This window comes from Zootoca vivipara, chromosome 14, assembly GCF_965207765.1.
Source record: "Zootoca vivipara chromosome 14, rZooViv2.hap1.1, whole genome shotgun sequence".
NCBI lineage: Eukaryota > Metazoa > Chordata > Lepidosauria > Squamata > Lacertidae > Zootoca > Zootoca vivipara.
In genome coordinates this window covers 5,400,602-5,417,862 of record NC_142597.1, presented here as the reverse complement: position 1 = coordinate 5,417,862, position 17,261 = coordinate 5,400,602, and the positions used below count along the sequence as shown (strand labels likewise).

At 41.5% G+C, this 17,261-nt stretch overlaps 1 protein-coding gene across 2 annotated transcripts in view; it reads right to left on the bottom strand.

Moving 5' to 3' along the window:
• Positions 1 to 3,380: 3,380 nt before the first annotated feature.
• Positions 3,381 to 17,261, bottom strand: part of PPP2R2A (protein phosphatase 2 regulatory subunit Balpha) — a 78,924-nt gene continuing 65,043 nt past the window's right edge. For both annotated transcript variants that reach the window (XM_035138789.3, XM_035138790.3), the window contains exons 5-10: positions 16,518 to 16,630; positions 15,054 to 15,231; positions 14,318 to 14,482; positions 13,007 to 13,176; positions 12,219 to 12,310; positions 3,381 to 4,317 (exon numbers count right to left, since the gene is read on the bottom strand). In XM_035138789.3, the coding sequence (XP_034994680.1) occupies positions 4,038 to 4,317; positions 12,219 to 12,310; positions 13,007 to 13,176; positions 14,318 to 14,482; positions 15,054 to 15,231; positions 16,518 to 16,630 (998 nt within the window). In that variant the 3' untranslated portion in view covers positions 3,381 to 4,037. The remainder of the gene's footprint in view (positions 4,318 to 12,218; positions 12,311 to 13,006; positions 13,177 to 14,317; positions 14,483 to 15,053; positions 15,232 to 16,517; positions 16,631 to 17,261) is intronic.

Below are 17,261 nucleotides of genomic sequence, written 5' to 3'. Positions count from 1 at the left end.
AGGAGCAGCAGCAACCCCAGCCGCCCCGGCTCCACTGCGCAAGCGCCCGGGCCGCCACGCCCACGCGCCGGAGCAGCAGGCGCCGCTCGCCCCGCTTTCGCCCCATTCCTCCCTGACGCTCCTCACGTCCGCGTGGGAGGTGCGGTCGCTCCGGCGGCACCGCGCGTGCGCTCTTGCACGCGCTCACCAACTCATCCCTCTTTCTCCGCCCCGCCCCCCCGCGCCTCTGACCTGCCCGCTCTTACACTGCGCACGCGCCGGAGCTTTGGCTGGTTTTCGCCTCCTTCAGACCCATTTTGTGTTTCTCAAATTTCGGCTGTTGTTGAACTACAACTCCCATCATTCCTGACCGCTGGTCCTGCTAGCTAGACATATACAGGGTCGAGTAGCCGCTGGCGACCAAAGTTTGAGAAACACTCATTTGTCTTAATAGGACTTCGGGGCTCTTGTAGCCCACCAGGGAAAGGGGACCTTGTGGGCTTCCAGTTGTTGCTGGACTCAATCTCCCATCAGCCTCAGCAATCGCAGCATAGAGCGAGGGATGGCGGGAGTTGTAGTGCAGCAGCATTAGCGGTGTAGGCGCGCTTCGCCCTCCTTTCTGCCGCTGTTTTCCTTCCCTCGGCACATACGTGGTGGGGAAGCTAGCTGTCCACAGGAAAACTAAATCCAGGAATTTAATGTATAGCTGTGGGGAAAATAGGTAGCAAAAACCAACAAACAAAACAAGAGAGTCAATCTTCCTTCTCGCTCAAGATTTTCTGTGAAATAACATCATTTGGGGACACAAAGAAGTCTGCAGGCTCAGATGTCCCCCGGGCATGTATAGGACTGGGTTCCAAATCTTTGTTTGGTGTGACTATTATCAGAAAATACTGCTCAGGAGTGTGAGTCACAAATACCAGAATGTGCTTTATATATGCGCAAACTGCCTAAACACAGTTCTAAAGTGGTGCATAGATTATGTGAATGTCAACATATGACAAAATTGGATGTCACTTTGGTTAGCAGATTATTTACGTCATACAGGATCCCTCTGTGACAAGACCAATAATAATTTTAAGGTGTTTGCAGCGGATCGCTTTATAAATGTGCCACTGGCACATCTTCACTCAAGTCAATATTTTTTTCCTATGGGAAAAGTATTCAAACCACCTTTTGTGATAAAAGCTTACTGCTTGTATGGTTATGTCACAGGTTACTACCGGATAGTCCCTGAGACATCAGCACCACCCTCATGATCAGAGGCCCTTTTCAGGTCAAGTGACTGTGTCTATTCTCTGCTCCTAATCACTATTAGGTCTTTATTTGTGTCAAATTTTCAATTGTTGCAGAAAGCACATTCATCCAACCTCGTTTGTAGGTTCTGCCCCACTTTTCAAATAACAGCATTGCTGATCCACTGGCTACAATTTATTGAGGTACTGCCATTAGAGCCAGATTCTGATCAAAAATACTAGCTTTCCACATGCAAATAGATTATGATAGGTTCATGTTCAGAGTAGACCCAACTGTCAAGGGATCCAATCTTCTGAAGGCTGCACCATGTCTCATTTTCTCATAAAAAGTTTTGGGTCAGTTATCTGAATATTAAATAGCAGAAAGAATCTAGGAAACTACTTTCAATCCTAACAGTTTGAAGTCCCACATAACTTTTTCTAAAAATAAGCATGCAAGATATTGCATCCCTAGAAAACAGGGGTTTGGGTCAGTGCAGCAAGTTTCTTAGGAAAACCTTCTATCCTGAGGCCTTGCTACTATAAAAAAAGTTGCTTACGTATTTATTAAGCCTTTATCTTCAAAGTTCAGAACAAGGATTAAGGAAGTGATTAGCGACTTCCCCCGCCCCCCTCCATAAGGACACCCTGCATCCATTCTTGAAAAGCAGTCATGGAGATTCCCAGGGGTAGCACTTGGGTACTGGAATTATCCTGAAATCAGTAGCAGTGAAAGAAAACCTTTCATTCCAAGATGTTTCCCCATCAATCTTACATGTATTTGTAAAATGCCCTTTCTTTTTCAAGACACTCAAAGTAATATACAATAAAACTAAAAGCATTAAAATTAACAATACACCCAAGCATTAAGCAGCTAGTGGAAACACCCACCACTATCTAAATAGAGACTAAATAGACTTCTGATCAAAATTGCCCAACCAAATTTTAAAAAAGCTTTTGCATGTCTGAAGGCAGTCTGGCAGTTCTCCCTGGCTCCTGAACATCACTTTAGAAATGAAATCCTGAAGGTTTGGATTCCCAACAGAAACCACACTGCTTGCACAATGTTTCAGATGTGTTCTTAAACACACACAATAGTAAACGTGGTGCATAAGCACCTTGCGCTCAGCTACATTAGTCAAAAAACAACATTTTGAATGCATTATAAATATCCAACACCAGATGGCGCCAGAGGGAAAAAAATTCTATGTGATTTTTACATCGCGTTTCCCCCCTTTTGTTAACGATTTAATTTCTGACTTATTTAGTGCTTAGATTCTGAATGACATGCAGACAGCTACTGTCATTTATCTGTGGACTTGAAGCATTTTCTGATCACCGTGACTTTTCAAGTTTGTCTTTAATGGCAGGAGTTTCGAAAAGCCAAATGAAAAAAGGAACACTCATAAGGTAAAACTACATTTCCATTCAAGTTACCAGTAGCAACAGAAATACATAAAATATAGGGATACTCAAGAATGCAGTATAATTTTTAGAACTATTTAAATCACTTTATATTAAATTTTGCACGACGTACTGCTTAAAAAACAAGAAATTTTAATGACATCTTTTTTAAAAGGAAAAGAAAAAGCACTGTCATGTGAGCCTGGATCCTAAAAAAAGGCATTCCATAAAATTAGGACGAAGGGGTTAACATAAGAAAAAGGTTAGTCCCATAAAACCTTAATTGTAGTCTACAAAAGTTCAACCCCCCCATCCCAATTCAGACAAAGAGCTCTGTTAACAGAGGAAAGAGAGGGAAAGGGAAGCATTTACCAATACTGTATATGAAATGAATGAATGACTGTTCAATAGAATCCAAGAGGTTGTTGTAGTTTTTTTTTTTAAAAAAATGCAAACTGCTCTTAAATACTAAAGTGACATTTTAACATTTTCATATAGGAATAAAAAGAACAACCCTTCCTCCATTTCCTAATGAAAAATAATACTGGTTAAAATCAATGCCAAAACATTTTATCATGCGTCAAGTTACAGTATTTTTAATAATAATAAAAAAGAAATTCATATATAAAGAGGTAGATTAAAAAGGGGGGGAAAGAACAGATTCACCATTCTTTGTCACTTTTATTCAGTAGAATCCCCCCTCCCCACCTTTTAGGACTTTATTTTTTTATGTCTGAAATGGCAAAGAGTGATTACAGTCAATTGTTTATTAAAACATTTTATTCTTTGCAACACAGACCCCTTTGACCCATTTTATGTGCTTTTCACTTTTTTCCCTCTATGAACCACCACCATGGGGCGGAGGGGAGGGGGGAAGGTTTTTTTGTTTTGTTTTTTTTAAGGGAAAGGAGTCCAGGAGGCATAGGAGGAATGCTACAAGCCACAGCAAGAACGAGCTGTTGTTTAATAATAAAAAAGGGCCACAAATAATACAGTAATGAGGTTACACAATTAAATCCCACAGCATGACTTGAAGGCTTTTCCCTGTGGCAGACGTCATCACAATGGAAGGCATAAAAAACTGGAGGAACCAAATGTTGATAATAGTCCAACCTCTAGTCCATTAGGCAAGATGGTGCAAGTCGTCGTCGTGTTAAAAAGTGCCCTAGCCTCACCTAAATGGCCAGCAGACATGGAGAACCCCTCAACAGAGAGAAACCACCCACATAGCTATCTAGAAGAGTGTGTTGTCAAATATGGCACATTTTTAAATACTGGGAAAGATGTGCCACAATGGACTTCTCTCTCTCGCTCTCTCCCACACTCTGTTTTCTCCCCTCTATTGTTTATGGGTACAAATGCTAGATTCATCTATCTGAACTATGCAGGAAGCGGACTCCCCTGCTAGGAACACTAGCTCTAATTCACTTTGTCTTGAAATATATACAAGTTGTTTGTAGTGGCTACGGCAATGATATTTTCCTTGGGATGCCAGGCTGTGTGGAGGATTTTCTTGTTGAAGTCTAGGCTGTCAACACTGATCTCGTCCTTCTTCCGTTTGCCGCTTGCGCAGACTTTGCGGGGCTTTAAGACTGTGCGGGGTTTATTGTTTTCCCGAGATGCTTCTAAAGTGATATCCCGCTTTGTGTTCCTATCAAACATTCTGAAGAAGTTGTTGTAGGAGCCAGTCATGACGACACTGAAAGATGAAGACAAAAGAGAGTTTCCAGGTGTGTTCCCTTGCTAGAAGCTTTTACTGCATTTATTTATTTATTTGGGGAGCTGAATAAATAGCCTATCAAAAATACAATTGCATTTCATCAGCATGGGCACTTAAAACATGAGCATAGGAAGCTGCCATATTCTGATCCAGCTAAGTATCAATGCTGATCGATCTCAGTATACTTATCTAGGATCAGCACTGTCTACACCAGTGTGTCTCTAACTTCGGTCCCCAACTGTTGTTGGACGACAACTCCCATCATCCCTGACCACTGGGGTCCTGGCTGCTAGGGATGAAGTTAGAGAAACACTGGAGATGGCAGGAATTGAACCTGGGACCTTCTGCATGCAAGATAGCCTCCTCAGTGCTCAAACGGTTTAATGATTAACTATTGTCATGGTACTGAATCATGTGTGCTTTAGGAAATGGATTTCTGAACAGAAATTTCTGGTTTTACCAATACAAAACAGAAACTGGAACGCCAACATGTATAGTGCTTACACTAAATCCCCTTACACATAAAACGTAACACACATACATGTAAAGGGAACTGGGATGCCCACTTGAAAGGGCTTCCTCTATTAAACAGTTTTCAAACTGCTAGGTACCCAGTAACACCTCTGCATTGCTTGCTTTTAGAAGGATTGTCAGAAGTTGTTTTATCAAACCCTGCAGTGAATGCAGTTCAGCCAAAGGAGCCGGGTAAATTCATGGCTGCAATGTGATGATCCCTGCCAAGGGGATGGGGAACTTTGCCCTCCAGATGAGGTAGGACTTGAATTACCATCAGTCCCAGCCAACACTGTCAGTTGTCTGGGATGATGGGAGCTGTAGTTTAGGAGTAACTGAAAGGTCACAGGCTGCCCATCCCTGCCGTAGCAGTCTGCTGTTACTGAGAAACAGTGAATGTCCTTCAACCCCACATACAAAAATGCAGACATTCCAAAATACCAAAAACAAAACAAAAAACAATCAAACACCACCTCATTGCAACTATCAAAAGAATCAAGATGGCAGCATTGTAATGGCTTCTCTCAGAGCTCCAAGAACTGAGAATATCTGGAAGAGTTTGAAAACTGTGTTAAGAATCTGTTCATTTGGGCTTCCGGTTCCACTTTGCCTTAATGGAAGCAGCCCCCAAGACAGCGGGAGATCATAGGTGAAGGAAAAACAAGGATGATTGAGAGTAAATCATCCTTGCAAATTCCCTCAATCGTAATTCGTCTCGGTACCTGGCTCTAGCATGGAATGAGGGGGGGGGCAGGGAGGCACTGTGACTGGCGAAAACCCTCCAATGCTGCCATTAAGAAGCAGAGGTTCTTCTGTTAATTAGAACTTAATTGGATTAAAGTACAGGTGCGTGCTGGAAGAGATGAGATCACAAACTGTGGAAAAAACCAACTGCAAGGACTTTAAGGTTTGAATTTGGGATAATACTTAATTTGGTGAAAAAGACGAGAGGAGGGGAGCCTACAGTTTCTTTATTTAAAGTTTTATTCTCTACATTTATGATTTGGCAACCCTCCTCTGAAAGTTAGTTCAAATTATATTTGTACAAGTGTGGATGGAAGAACTTGGATTATAAAACATCAAACAGAACTGTGTGTGTAAAAAAAGGAAAAGGGGAGGGAAGCTCTATTTTGCAAAAGGTTTACGATGGAAACTCAGAACTGACTCTTCCCCATTTTTTATTATCTACGAAGTGAACTGAATAACGCTAAGAGGACTTGGAATTTAATTTAATTGGAAGGATAATCAGCTGGAAAGAAGGATGAAATGAGTCTGTGAGCTGCCAAGGAACTGATAAGGTTCTTTATTGAGTCATCTGCAGTCTGACCACTCTTTTTCCCAGGCTGAGGGGGGAAATGGTGACAACAGTTTATTTACTGGGACAGAGTGAATTTTGCAGCTGTTGTTAAAGTTCTTGGTGCAAAACAATGAAGCACGAGACGGAGCGCTGGAGAAATTTCTGGAATAACAATGGAATATCAGCTCCGTCCGAGGCATGGCGGATAACAGCAACAATTGGGGGAAAGAAAGACATAGCATCTTACAACGAAACACCATGGACAAAATAATTGCCACACACAGGAAGAACAAGGGTATAGTTTGAGTTCCTCACTTGAAGTTTTATAAAACATTTAATGTGTCAACATGAATAGAAGTTATTAATATTGCAGTTGTTGTATAAAGGATTATTATTATGACCGGAATGTAATTGAAACTAGTAAGATTTTGGAACGCAGAAATATAGGAAATAATAAAATAATAAAATCTAGCATGTGGGGAGGGGTCAGTTTAATTAAATTATATAATTCGGTACTTGAATGGTTGGTATTAATAACTGTATTATAAATTGGTATTGTTATAATGAGGCTATTATTGGACTGTAAATGAAAACTGATACAAATTTATTCCAAAAAGAAAAAAGAAATCCGTTAATTTGTTTAGAACATTTTAAATCCCAGGCACTCAGGGCAGCAAATGTGGTTCCTCTTCATTTTGCCAACAACTTTATGGCATAGGACAGCCTGTGAGATGGCAACTTGTGCAAGATAACCCAGGGAGCTTCACGCCCTAGTGAAAATTTGACACTCATAACTACTACACCCAAAGTCTCTTACAGGACTGCCATTCCTATGACTGACTTCATATTTTATTTCCAGGAAACAGTTCGTGCTATACTGGGAATAGTGACAAGCCCTCTTGACACTTATGACACTTTCACACTCCCAAGAACCAGAAAAGGGTCACATCACTCCTGTGTAGTTGTTGTTGTTTAGTCGTTTAGTTGTGTCCGACTCTTCGTGACCCCATGGACCATAGCACGCCAGGCACTCCTGTCTTGCACTGCCTCCCGCAGTTTGGTCAGACTCATGTTGGTGGCTTCGAGAACACTGTCCAACCATCTCGTCCTCTGTCGTCCCCTTCTCCTAGTGCCCTCAATCTTTCCCAGAATCAGGGTCTTTTCCAGGGAGTCTTCTCTTCTCATGAGGTGGCCAAAGTATTGGAGTCTCAGCTTCACAATCTGTCCTTCTAGTGAGCACTCAGGGCTGATTTCCTTCAGAATGGATAGGTTTGATCTTCTTGCAGTCCATGGGACTCTCAAGGGTCTCCTCCAGACCATAATTCAAAAGCATCAATTCTTCGGCGATCAGCTTTCTTTATGGTCCAGCTCTCACTTCCATACATCACTACTGGGAAAACCATAGCTTTAACTATACGGACCTTTGTCGGCAAGGTGATATCTCTGTTTTTTAAGATGCTGTCTAGGTTTGTCATTGCTTTTCTCCCAAGAAGCAGGCGTCTTTTAATTTCGTGACTGCTGTCACCATCTGCAGTGATCATGGAACCCAAGAAAGTAAAATCTCTCACTGCCTCCATTTCTTCCCCTTCTATTTGCCAGGAGGTGATGGGACCAGTGGCCATGATCTTAGTTTTTTTGATGTTGAGCTTCAGACCATATTTTGCACTCTCCTCTTTCACCTTCATTAAAAGGTTCTTTAATTCCTCCTCACTTTCTGCCATTAAGGTTGTGTCATCAGCATATCTGAGGTTGTTGATATTTCTTCTGGCAGTCTTAATTCTGGCTTGTGATTCATCCAGTCCAGCCTTTCGCATGATGAATTCTGCATATAAGTTAAATAAGCAGGGAAACAATATACAGCCATGTCGTACTCCTTTCCCAATTTTGAACCAATCAGTTATTCCATGTCCAGTTCTAACTGCAGCTTCTTGTCCCACATAAGAGATTTCTCAGGAGACAGATGAGATGATCAGGCACAAGTTCCTGTGTAGTAGAGCTAGACTAATAAACCTGTAGTCTGATCAGACACTGAATTAGATTGCTTGCTTGGAATGCAGCTCTTCAAGGTGTAGGTGGAGAAGCCTCCAATATGCGGGAAGATAGTCTATCATTCTCCTATGCAATGTTTCAACTTGTTTGTATTCACTCTGTCCCAGGAAGGATGTTTTACTAATCAATCAGGCACTCTGGACTGCATTGTCCAGGAAGAACTGCATCATCATCCCTTTCTTTATATTTAAATTCTTTATTTATTGTATTTCTTTAAAGAAAAAAATCCATAAAAATCCAGAACAAAATCGCAGCCACATACAGATTACCCAGCATCCATATGGAGTATGAAAATTAAATATTGCTCCCTGTTTGCTCCAGCAATCGAACTGACAGGGACACTTATTATTCAGGCTATAGGAGGAAAGTTTGGATACGAAAGCAGTAACTGGAATACAGATACACAACACATTTAAATAACTGCTTGTGCACATTAGCTTTTAATGCAGCTTTTCCTTGTAGAGGAGGGACCACAGCTCATCGAGAGCACATGGTTTGTATGCTGAAGGTTCCAGGTTTGAACCAGGTTTGAACCAGGTTTGATTCTCCAGCATCTCCATTGTAAAGAAAAGGCTCAGGTAGCAGGTACCAGGCTGGAGGGATAAATAATCTGACCTAGCAGTTATGGCCTAAAATGAGAAAAGGAGGCCAAGAACCAAACTGTCCATAGGCAAGGCTGCTTTTCAGCCTTAAAAATTAATGGCACGCATAACGATGCACCCATAATGATGGCAATTAATCAAGCCAAAATGGGCAAAACACCAGGACCAGATGAACTGTCAGCGAAGTATTATAAGAAATTGTAAGATAACATTGTCCAGCCATTGAAAGATGTAATGAATAAGATACTAATAACAGGGAAGACTCTAGACTCTTGGAGAAATGCTTATATTACATTTATTCTGAAACAAGAAACAGACTTATTGTTAGTAACAAAGTATATTATTTAATTTCTCTATTAAATAATTACTGTATGCTGTTTGCAGCTATATTGGCAAACTGGATAAAAGTGGTACTAAAGGACATAATTCACCAAGATCAGACTGGGTTTTTGCCAGGTCGAAAGATGAAAGATAATGTAAGGAATATAACTGATAGAAAACGTGGAGGTAAGAAATTGGAAGCAAGTGGCATTGATGTTTAAAGATACAGAAAAGGGGGGGATTAAGAAAAACCTAGATGTGTGGTGAAGGATGAATCTGTCCTTATTGGGGAGGGTATCAGTGATAAAAATTAATGTGCTACCAAAAATGTTATTTCTACTTCAACCAGTGCTAGTGATCAGCAATACAGAATGTTTTATACAATGGCGAAAAGATACCACTGGCAGGGGAAGAAACCAAGAAGAAAATACAAATTGTTGATAGATTCAAAAGAGAGAGGTGGAGTCTCCCTGCCAGATCTGAGATTATATTATGAGGCATCCTGTCCTTGCTGGTTAAAAGAATGGATATCATTAGAAAATACTTATGTTTTGGATCCGGAAGGACATGATAATAGGTTTGGTTGGCATGCATATTGTGGTATGACAAGGTTAAAGCCCATAAGGGCTTTTTGAATCATGTTATAAGGCCCTGTGGGTTAAACCACAGAGCCTAGGGCTTGCCAATCAGAAGGTCGGCGGTTCGAATCCCCGCGACGGGGTGAGCTCCCGTTGCTTGGTCCCAACTCCTGCCCACCTAGCAGTTCGAAAGCACATCAAAGTGCAAGTAGATAAATAGGTACCACTCTGGCAGGAAGGTAAACGGTGTTTCCATGTGCTGCTCTGGTTTCGCCAGAAGCGGCTTAGTCATGCTGGCCACATGACCTGGAAGCTGTACGCCGGCTCCCTCGGCCAATAGATCGAGATGAGCGCCACAAGCCCAGAGTCGTCTGCGACTGGACCTAATGGTCAGGGGTCCCTTTACCTTTACCTTATAAGGAAGACTATGTACAAAGCATGGAATACAGTGATACCTCTACTTACGAATGACTCTACTTACGAATAGAAAAAATTGGGGTGCGCTTACGAATTTCTTCAACACCCAAAGGGCCCTCACCGCCGCTCCCGCCACCCCACTGGGCCAAATCGGGCCCTCGCCGCCGCCACGCTCAGCTGGCTCCCGCCCCCTTGCTATTCGGCCTTCGGCCGAATCGGGCCCCCGCCACTGCCGCGCTCAGCCGGCTCCACCCCTCGCCACCACCGCCAGTGCTCCCGCCACTCCGCTGGGCCGAATCGGCCCCTCACTGCCGCCGCCAGCGCTCCCGCCACCCTGCTGTTCGGCCTACGGCCGGATCGGGCCCTCACCGCTGCCACCTGTGCTCCCTGCACTGAAAGGTAATGTTGCTGTGCAGTTTGCATGCCTTTAAAGTGCACTTTAAAGTCTTTTTTCTAGGCTCCGGAACAAATTAATCTGTCTCCAATGCATTCCTATGGGAAACCGCAATTTGACTTACAAATTTTTCTACATACGAATGTGCATTCGGAGCGGATTAAATTTGTAAATAGAGGTACCACTGTAAATACAAAAAATAAAATAAAAAATAGAACAAAAACACTGTGGTGTCTCTCTCCAATAGAGGCAACCTATGTGAAATTCAGAAATGAGAAACTATTGGGTGATATGGAAGCATATCAAGAGATAAAATTAAGGAGACTTGAAGATATAAGAGGTTTAGTAATCAATTGGCTGCAGTAGTATCAGTTTAATGAAGTATTTAAATTGGATTTTAAAATGCTTTTTCGACTAAAATCTCCCAATTTGAAAAAGAATAGACAATAAAAGTAAATAAATTTCCAAAATGTACAAATGGCAAACAGAAGATGAGCAGGTCAAATCAGTGGTGATATACTGGGCGAGGGACTTTGGCTATAATATTGAAATGACAATGTGGGAGAGATTATGGAACATAGACATAGAATTTACAGCATGCTGTACTTTTAAAGAAAACTATATGAAAATGATGTACCGATGGTATTTAACTTCTAGTAAACCAGCTAAAATGCATAAATCAAAATAAAATGTATGCCAGAAATGTAAAGAGAAGGAGAGCACCTTTTACCACATGTGGTGGTCATGTAAGGCAATAAAAAACTTTGGGGAGATGATATATGATGAGTTGAAAAAATGTTAAAGATAACTTTTTCAAAGAAATCAGAAGTTTTTCTTTCAGGTGCGTAGATATTGAAAGATCAGAAAAAGCTGTTCATATGTGCGACCACAGCTGCCCGGATGCTGCTAGCCCAGAGATAGAAGGAAGATATGGAGCCAACCAAGGAAGAATGGCAGAGGAAATTAATGGACTATGCCAAAATTAACAGGAAGAATTAGAAACCACAAAGAATAAACTTTTACTAAAGAATGGGGAAAGTATATAATTTATCTGAAAAATTATTGTAAACAATTAAATTCATTAGCAGGATTGATTTATAACTTGTAGTTAAAAATCTGAACTAAGGAATATTAAGGATTTATTAAAAATTGGAATTATAAAGGAGATATGGGGTGGGTGGGATTCTAAAATAAGGATCCACAAAAGAGGGAGAGAGTTTTCAGATTTTATTTGGTGTTCGTAAAATTGAAAATCTGACAAATAAATTTATGAATGACTTGGAAACAAATACACACACACACACACACGGTTTTATAGGTGGAGTACATGGTCAATTTTTTTTTAATGGCATGCATTTGCACAAGGCTCCCTTGAAGCAGGAGGTTGGGGGATTATTAATACAGTTCATCTGGAATCCACAAAGTATCCTGAGACAAAGCCACATGGCAGGAGACCAGAACAGTAAAACTATGACAGCTGAATGAACGAAAATGACAAGTCAACAAGAAGTTCTTTTCACCTCCCTGCCCCCCCCCCAAAATAGTCTCCTGAACATCTGGTTTAAGGCAAAAATGTGAAACTGAGATAAGGGAGGGGAGGGAAGCACATTTCATTCAGGTATTGCCCAAGCAAGGAAGTAGTACTTTAAACCACCAGCATGCATTCAAGTGCTCAGAAATAAAAGAAAACAAAATAAGTCGAGACTTGCCTGTCTGATCCATTCCAGCAGCACTCAAACTTGTCAAAAATGCAGTCATTTTCATAAAGTGAACAAAGTTTACTTCTGAGGTATTCATGTACCTAAGGAGGAGGAGACGCAGTGGTTGGACATGACGACAATAAATGAATTGTTCAATTTTTTTTTTTAAAAAAAACATCAGTATCTATTATGAAGCCAAATATGGAATTGTAATTGTTAAAATTGATAAAGTACATATTTTATTTTCCACTTTTTATTTTTATCTTACGTTGTTCAATTAAAGTATTCTTAAGAAAAATTGGGTGGCGCTGTGGACTAAACCACTGAGTCTAGGGCTTGTCAATCAGAAGGTTGGAGGTTCGAATCCCCGCGACAGGGTGAGCTCCCGTTGCTCGGTCCCAGCTCCTGCCAACCTAGCAGTTCGAAAGCATGTCAAAGTGCAAGTAAATAAATAGGTACTGCTCTGGCGGGAAGGTAAACGGCATTTCCGTGCGCTGCTCTGGTTTCGCCAGAAGCGGCTTAGTCATGCTGGACACATGACCCAGAAAAACTGTCTGCAGAAAAACGTTGGCTCCCTCAGCCAGTAAAGCTAGATGAGCGCCACAACCCCAGAGTCATTTGTGACTGGACTTAACTGTCAGGGGGGTCCTTTACCTTTTTTTTAAAAAAGAAAAATCAATTAAATATATATATTAAAAAAGGTCTCATCCGTGCAGATTCAAGGAACGTATGTATTACTTAGACACATACGCTGATTTCCGAAGTCAAATCTGAGACTCAATATCTTCATAGCATACCTGGTACGTTTCCACAGGTCTGTTTTCCATATTTAAATCCCAAATTTTCACGGACAGATAATCCCTAGTCATCATATATCGACCACTGTGGCTGAATTTGACATCAGATATGGAGGAGATGATTTCGGAGAAAAATGATCGGTTGCTAGGGTCTTCTGGCTCTTCAAACACTGCAAGCAGAAGATAATCACAGTGGTTTTATCACATTTCATGAAGATAAACATTCTTTTCTCATGCACATTGAAGCAAAAAATGAGTAATATTACTACTGGGGATCTCAAATGGATGTGAAGAGAAATTTTACACTTTAGTTGCCTGATTGAAAAACAAACAAAGTCTGAGGCAATGTTGTTATTTTAAACCAGACACCTCACAAAGTGAGACAGACCTCCTTATACAGATGGATACATTTCCCAGGAAAGGTGTAAGTCAGGCTTCCCCAAACTTCGGCCCTCCAGATGTTTTGGACTACAATTCCCATCATCCCTGACCACTGGTCCTGTTAGCTAGGGATCATGGGAGTTGTAGGCCAAAACATCTGGAGGGCCGAAGTTTGGGGATGCCTGGTGTAAGTGGTTCAAAGTCTCCAGCCAGGCAAACTACTTTTTGTGCCAAAAATATCCAAATCTACCAGCCTATATAGGATCATAGAATTGTAGAATTGGAGGGTCCCCTGAGGGCATCTAGTCCAACCGCCTGCAAACACAGGAATCTCAACTCAAGTATCCATGACAGATGGGCATTCAACTTCTGCAAAGACTATGCAAACTGAACTTTGTAGAATACCTTTTTTAAAAAATGAAAGCAATTTGCTAATAAACATGGGGGGAAGTATGGAGCAGTCTGAAGTCTAACTGTCAGCCACTGGAAATAATTCAGCCACCTTCACCCACTCCAAGTCTGGCTATTAAGATCTCAACAAGCACTGCCCACAAACTTTTCAGAGCATCTCTGCAGCCACTGATAGACAGAAACTTGTTTTCAAAACAACAATAATGTGAAATCCTCAAAGCGCCACGTTCTGAAACCAATCTTTCTAGGCCTTGAGTGAACTTCTACTGTCTTGAATGGACTTGGAGGAATGGTACAGACTAGCTGTTTGCCTCTACCATAGTCTCATTACTATGGCTTGTGTGCTGCTCCACCATGCTGAGTAGCAGTGGAGGGAAGCAACTGCATTGTTTCTACAGGGTTATGGCACCCCTTGGGGTTGACAAGCTTAAGCACCCTCTACATTTTCTTGCTTGATTTTCTTGAAAGAGAGAAGAAACAGCAACAAGAAGTTGATTAGTACTGAAAGAAACTACTTACATTTTGAATGCCTGTCACAGAGTGCAGAAGCCCTCATGTCACAAAGACGGATTGTTCCTTTGCTACTGCTGTATACGAATGTGTTACAGCTGTTTGGATGGAATTCTGCTGCCGTTATCACCTCTGTCAGTTCTTCCATGTTGGCAGGCTTAATATCTACAATATCTAGAGATTTATTACGTTAAGGACTCTCCTTTTAGCAAGTTTCACAGCCCCTGTTTTGCACTCTAACCAACCATCAGATTTCTGGAGAATGCTGCTCTTTAGATTCCAGTACTATGGGGGAGAAAACCCTTTCTACCCATGTTATCCAAGCCATATACATTTTGTAAATCTCTACCACATTTCCCCATGCTTCCTTCCCCAATACACCATTAAATAGAACCTTGCCTTGTAAGAGAGTTGCTCCAGCAGCCTGTGTCATTTTTTTTGCCCAATTTCACACTTTTCCAGTTCCACAATATTCTTTTTGTCCAGTCAACTGCGCACAATACTCCAAGACTTGTTGTACCACAGATTTATATAATACTGGAAGTTTTGTTTTTGATATGGTCCTAATGTTCCCTGACATGGAATTCATCTTTTTCACAGCAGAAAAGGAAGGAAGGAAGGAAGGAAGGAAGGAAGGAAGGAAGGAAGGAAGGAAGGAAGGCAGTACAACTCTAAGATAAATCAAATGATCTTCCACCGAATTGAATATAAATACAATATAAATACATTTTGGAGAAAAGGATACTAAAACTTCTGTCTGTAATTTCCAGGTGCCACAAGTTAATCCGTAGGTCATCAGCAGACAGGTATGTTTCATAATCACTATTGATGGAGATAGAGTTAATGTGGTATGTATGTGCATTGGCAAATATTCTTCGTGGACTGGCTTCCACCATGAGATCCATGGGCCTGAATACTGGCACCTGCAAAGTACAAGGGAACAGAGACATCTTCAGCAGCAGCGAAGTAGTGGCAAATTCTGAAGTGCAGGAACACATCATAACAGACCCCAATGCCCTGTCCCTCCACGAAGAGCTCAAAAATGCAGGCAGCTATGTTGAGCTAGATATGCACATATACCTCTACCCCACAAAACAACAACAGTGCACAGTACAATACCCAGTTTACTAGAATCAGTTGACAGTGATGGAATAGATGTTTCTAAAATAAATTCAGCTTGTAAAAGAGATCTGGCAAATGATTATACAAGCAAGTATTACCATTTAAAATGCAAGCACAGAGTACAAACCCCAGCAAAGAAAAGGAAGAAAGTGTCCAACCTCTGTTTGATTAGTTGACTTCCTCTATGCTAATCTATCACAAACAATAAGAAAACATGAATGAATGCCTTCTTATCACCTCGTTCACTTGCCAAAGCAAGGAGGATCCATCAATTCACCCAGTGCTTCATCAGATGTCACATTCACTCCTGTCCTGCAAAAAGTGCCCTGGAGCTGCCTCCCCTGTGTTTCCCTTCCACTGTATCATTGGGGAATGAAGAAGATTTTATGATCTCCAACCATAAATCTTGAGGGTGGTCCAGCATCACTTCCTTGCATGTATGCTAGATCCCTCGCACAGCAGAGTGACGATGGTACAGCTTAAGTGTTGAAAGGATCAAGTTGTGCATGGCCGATGGCAATTAAACACTCATGAAAGCAGTAAAGCTCAGTCAAGCATTGTTTACTTGAAAGACAATATCAATCTTGTCACTTCAATCCTACATGCTGCCTGCACACAGCTCAGCAGTCTCTCCCCTGTAGGAATCATGCAAGTCCACAGCTAAGTGGCCCACATCTATTTAAAGCTGCTGTAGACTAAACAATCTTGCACCTCAATGCTTCAAGAATCTTCAAGAATCTTCTCACAGTTTTTGGAAACGAAACTTACTCTAACAGGGAAGTGCACCACCAAATGCTATCAGCATGAGAGGCAGAAAGCCAACATCTCTTGGCATGGGAAGATCAGGGCTCATAGGAGTGGTGGTTGTTGTTTTGATCTGCTCAACATGGCACTGGGCCTTTGGAGTTGGAGAAATAGCTGTAGTGATTATCTGTTGATTTGGACACCATGCCAAACCACAGTTAGCCAGCATCTGATCTGAAGCCTGTTTTCAAACCATGCGCCACTGTGGGGAAATCAAGACTATGCATGTTGCACCCTTGACATTAAGTGCTTGCCACACATGACAAATGAAAGTGCTACTCACCCGTAATGTTGTGACTGTAGTAGGGTCCCTATACCGCCCATCTTCTTCTTTCAAGTTATAGCCCTCCGGTCTTTTATCCCGTTCACTGATTTTCCATAGTTTTATTGTTTTATCTGAAACACATCACAGTGGTCACAGTGAGCACTGTTAAGAGTACCGAAACCACCACCAATAAAACTTACTGATTGCACAAGGGAAGACAATTGCAGCTAGTTAAAACTTGTTCATAGCTTTTATTTTTAAATGAACCTTTCTTCCACTGATGCTGAACAGTGGGCTGATAGTGCCCTGGCTTTGAATAATTTCCAATAGCAGAGGTAGCTAATTTGTAGTCTTCGGGATACTGGTGGTCTCCAACTCCCATCGCCCCCAGCCAGCATAGCAGATAGTCAAGGGATGATGGGAGTTGTTGTCCAGCAATATCTGGAGGGCCACAGGTTAATTACCCCTATCGTATAGGAAAGGGTGGCTGCCCTAATCTGTGGAACAGCATTCTTATGCCCGCAATCCGGAAACAAATGAAGACATTTTTGTTCCAACAATAATTCCCAGCTGGATGAACAGATCTCTGCCACTGGTGTCTACTTTGTATTTCTTTTAAATTGACTATCACTCAGCTGTGTAACCCAGAGCCAGTCTGCTTAGTAGAACGCTTTTTACCAGCTGGTCAACCTGAATGATACATTACAAAGTACAGGTCCCATTCCTGAGGAGATTACAATCCAAATTCCAATGCTAAAGAGA